The sequence below is a fragment of the Mandrillus leucophaeus genome, unplaced genomic scaffold (assembly GCF_000951045.1).
Source record: "Mandrillus leucophaeus isolate KB7577 unplaced genomic scaffold, Mleu.le_1.0 Scaffold217, whole genome shotgun sequence".
Lineage (NCBI taxonomy): Eukaryota > Metazoa > Chordata > Mammalia > Primates > Cercopithecidae > Mandrillus > Mandrillus leucophaeus.
In genome coordinates, this window is record NW_012102221.1 from 2,641,482 (window position 1) to 2,645,333 (window position 3,852).

The window sequence follows — 3,852 nt, forward strand, 5'->3', positions numbered from 1 at the left end:
GCGGCAGTGCATGCAGGGGCTGGGTCCGCAGCCTCAGGCTGGGCGGCAGTGTACTTGGGCTGGGTCTGCAGCCTCAGGCTGGGCGGCAGTGCACTTGGGCTGGGTCTGCAGCCTCAGGCTGGGCGGCAGTGCACGCAGGGGCTGGGTCTGCAGCCTCAGGCTGGGTGGCGGTGCACACAGGGGCTGGGTCTGCAGCCTCAGGCTGGGTGGCAGTGTACTTGGGCTGGGTCTGCAGCCTCAGGCGGGGGCAGTGCTCAGCAGGCACTGGGGTAGTCCGTTCCCCTGAAACTCCCCCTTGGCCACAGCGGCATCAGCAGCAGGCTGCTCTTCCCTCTCAATCTCTTCAGGGTCTCTGCAGAAGCAGAGGTCGGGCGTGGACTCCCATGGGTGTTCCTGGGGGATGGTGTCACACATGCCCAGAACTCCCTGCGCCAGCAGCCACCTCTTCAGGCCCACTGAGCGAGCTCCCTTGTTGCACGGGATGGCGACTTCCACACAGCGCAGAGGAGAATCTGCGTTCCACAGAGCAATGGGCAGTGGGTTAGCACAAGACGCCTCTCTGAGAGGCCGGTGATCGCCCGGGGATCAGTAGCCACCAGCAGACGTGTTTCCCGGAAGGCGGCCTGGATCTGGTGAGTGAGGGTTCCAGGACAGAAGCGGCCAGCAGCTGGAGTGGCCCCAGTGGCAGCACAGCCCACTGGCCACTGTTCCTGGAGCACGACAGGGACCTCAGCAGGGTTCAACAGCAACAATGGCATGAGCTGCCAGCAGCAGCTTCTCCCAGGTCCCTTCAGATTTCTGACAGAGATGCCACCACTGTTCCTTCTGTGGATATACTGCTCTATCTGGAAGCCAAGGGTGGTGCCGCCTGCGTGGGCTCCTACTGCAAGGAACTTGAGGACAGCCTCGTCCTTCATGGGCAAGATGTCAAGGGCTCCAGGCATCGTGACACTGTGAAGGTTTCCCTTTAAGTCACCATGGAAAGCCTGCATGGACTCCTCTGCAGGCAGCATGGCAAGCAGCCCCAAATATCTCAATACTACAGCTTACTAGAACGGCACTCCTGACAAACTGAGGCGAGAGACGCACAGATTGAAGGCGAGAGGGAGAAGGGTGTGAAAGCACTGACCTGGGGCGGGTTCAGACGAGAAGCCAGGGAGATGCTGTGAGCCTCGGAGCTTCCGGACGGGGAGCCACTGGCTCCATCAGCGTGAGTGTGTGGAATGAGGACATGTGGACATCTGTTTCCAGCTACTTTCAATTTTTCTCTCTGTTTTTTCCCTTCTGTATCAAAAGAAGAATCAATATGATAAGAAACATCAGATTATCTAATACAAATACTTAAAATTCACTCTTAAAAGAGAATATTTGTTCTTGAGCTACCACGAGTCCATTCTATGGCCACTACGCACGTTACTACAGAGGGCAGAGACCCGTATGGGGCAACTGGCTGCTGTAACTGTGGTTGCAGTGGCATGAGAAGTGGATTACACAGTGGGCAATAAAGATTCTCAGCACATCACAAAGCCCAACTAATTCCTTAAATACTGGAAAAAGAACAGGATTTAGGTTAACATGATTATTGCCTTATTGTACAAATTGATTAATAAAACTAGTCATTAATGTCCATCACCGATTTTTATTTGTTTTGTTCAATGTTATGTTTAGAGAATATTTTATATGTTGAAGTAAGATAACTAAAGGATTATTCATTTAGCTATGTTTACATTTTACATTACAGATAATGTCATGAACAATTAAAAACATATCTCTTATTAGTAGAAGTTAGTTAGGTAAATTATTTTTACTATAACAAAAAACGTGACTTCAAGCCTTGTTCTTGTGTATTTCTGTATGTTTTCCAGACACGTATGCATTGTTATTTTTTGGGGGGAGATGGTCTCGCATTTTTGCCCAGGATGGAATGCAGTGGCACGATCATAGCTTACTTTTAATATTGAATTCCTGAGCTCAAGGGGTCCTCCCAGCTCAGCCTCCTGAGTAGCTGGGCCTACAGGCACTTGCCACCATGCCTGGCTAACTTTTTATTTGTATTTTTTGAAGAGACAGGGTCTTGCTATGTTGCCCAAAATGAGCTGGCCTTGAATCTCTGGGTTCAAGTAATTCTCCTGCCTTGGTCTCCCAAAGTTCTGAGTCACCATGCCTGCTCTGCATTCTTTTTTTTTTTATTTTTTTTGAGATGGAGTTTCATTCTTGTTGCCCAGGCTGGAGTGCAATGGCACAATCTTGGCTCACTGCAACCTCCAACTCCTGGGTTCAAGCAATTCTACTGCCTCAGCCTCCTGAGTAGCTGGGATTACAGGCACGTGCCACCATGCCAGGCTAATTTTTGTATTTTTAGTAGAAATAGAGTTTCATCATGTTGGCGAGGCTGGTCTTGAACTCCTGACCTCAGGTGATCTACCTGCCTCGGCCTCCCAAAGTGCTGAGATTACAGGCGTGAGCCACTGTGCCCAGTCAGCCCTGCATTATTTTTCATAACACAAAAAACAATAGCGTCCTTTTTGAAGGGACTAAGGAGCACTCGTGAGTAAAGTCAGAACACCCACTTTTCTTCTCACTGACCGTGTTCTAGGTATGGCTCCTGGGGAGCACGAGCCCAGGGCTGAGGAACAGGGACTTTTTCTTTTCATTAAGCCAATTCTGCACGTAAGTACCTGTGAGTGTAGTTTCCCAGCGCTTTCTAATCAGTTCTTCCAAAAGTTCTACCATATTTGTCCAGACGTGATCAAACACTTCCGCCATCACGGCATCTTTGACACACTCATGAGGGGAAACAGGAGGAAGTCCGAGTTTGCGCCTTTTCCTACCAGGCTGAGCTGGTTTTTGTTCGAGACATTCATCATCACTAAGAATAAAAACCCACTCCAATTACTAAAATATCAAGGCTTAGAGTTAAAATAATTCTATCTACACACATTCATGTATGTACATTTATACATATATTAATAAACATTCTTCGTTAAACAGCATTGTTCTTTTTCAACATATACATATTTTGTCAATTACACATGAATAAAACTGGGCGGGGGGAACAAACCAAGAAACCAAGTCTTGGTTTCACTGATCTTTCTCTTTTTCTAGTCTCTTCATTTATTTCGGCTCGGAGCTTTGTTATTTCCTTCCTTCTACTAAGTTTGGGCTTAGTTTGTTCTTTTTCTCATTCCTTCAAGTATAAAGTTAGGTTGTTTATTTCAGATATTTCTTTTTTCTCAATGTAGGCATTTATTGCCATAGGCTTCCCTCTTAGAGCTGCTTCTACTATATCCCGTAAGTTTGGTTTTAATATGTTGTGTTTCCATTTTAATTTGTCTCATTATGTTTTTGATTTCCCTTTTGATTTCTTCTTTGACCTACTGCCTGGTTGTTGAGGAGCGGGTTGTTTAGTTTACACATATTTGGGAGTTTTCTAGTTTCCTTCCTGTTACTGACTTTCAGTTTCGTACCACTGAGATCAGAAAAGATGCTTGATTTCAGTCTTCTTAAATTTGTTAAGACTGGTTTTATCAGTGTTACTTTTTAATATGCCAATTTTCAATCATGGGGCAAATTTTTATCATGTAATAGTTGTAGTTTTTGATTAAGAATAAAATATGAATTTAGTGCAGAGGCAGGGACTCTCCTTAGGCCCTTTTGGGCAGCCAGGGATGGGGAATCTGGAGCCCCCAGCACCAGGACTGCGAGGAGCCGTGTCTGCTTCCCGCACTTCTTCACTGCTCCCGCACAGGCGCTGCCTGCTGGGAATCCCAAAGCTCTGGGAGTGCATTACTCTCAAAAGAACAGAAATCTTCTGGGTGAGTAAAAAATACACAAAACACTTAATGTTCATAC

At 46.7% G+C, this 3,852-nt stretch overlaps 1 protein-coding gene across 3 annotated transcripts in view; it reads right to left on the reverse strand.

Annotated features, from left to right (window-relative positions):
- FAM149A (family with sequence similarity 149, member A) overlaps nt 1-3,852 on the reverse strand; it is a 90,222-nt gene that overhangs the window by 22,111 nt on the left and 64,259 nt on the right. For all 3 annotated transcript variants that reach the window (XM_011980782.1, XM_011980783.1, XM_011980784.1), the window contains 2 exons: nt 2,679-2,869; nt 1,130-1,284 (listed from right to left, as the gene is read on the reverse strand). In XM_011980782.1, the coding sequence (XP_011836172.1) occupies nt 1,130-1,284; nt 2,679-2,869 (346 nt within the window). The remainder of the gene's footprint in view (nt 1-1,129; nt 1,285-2,678; nt 2,870-3,852) is intronic.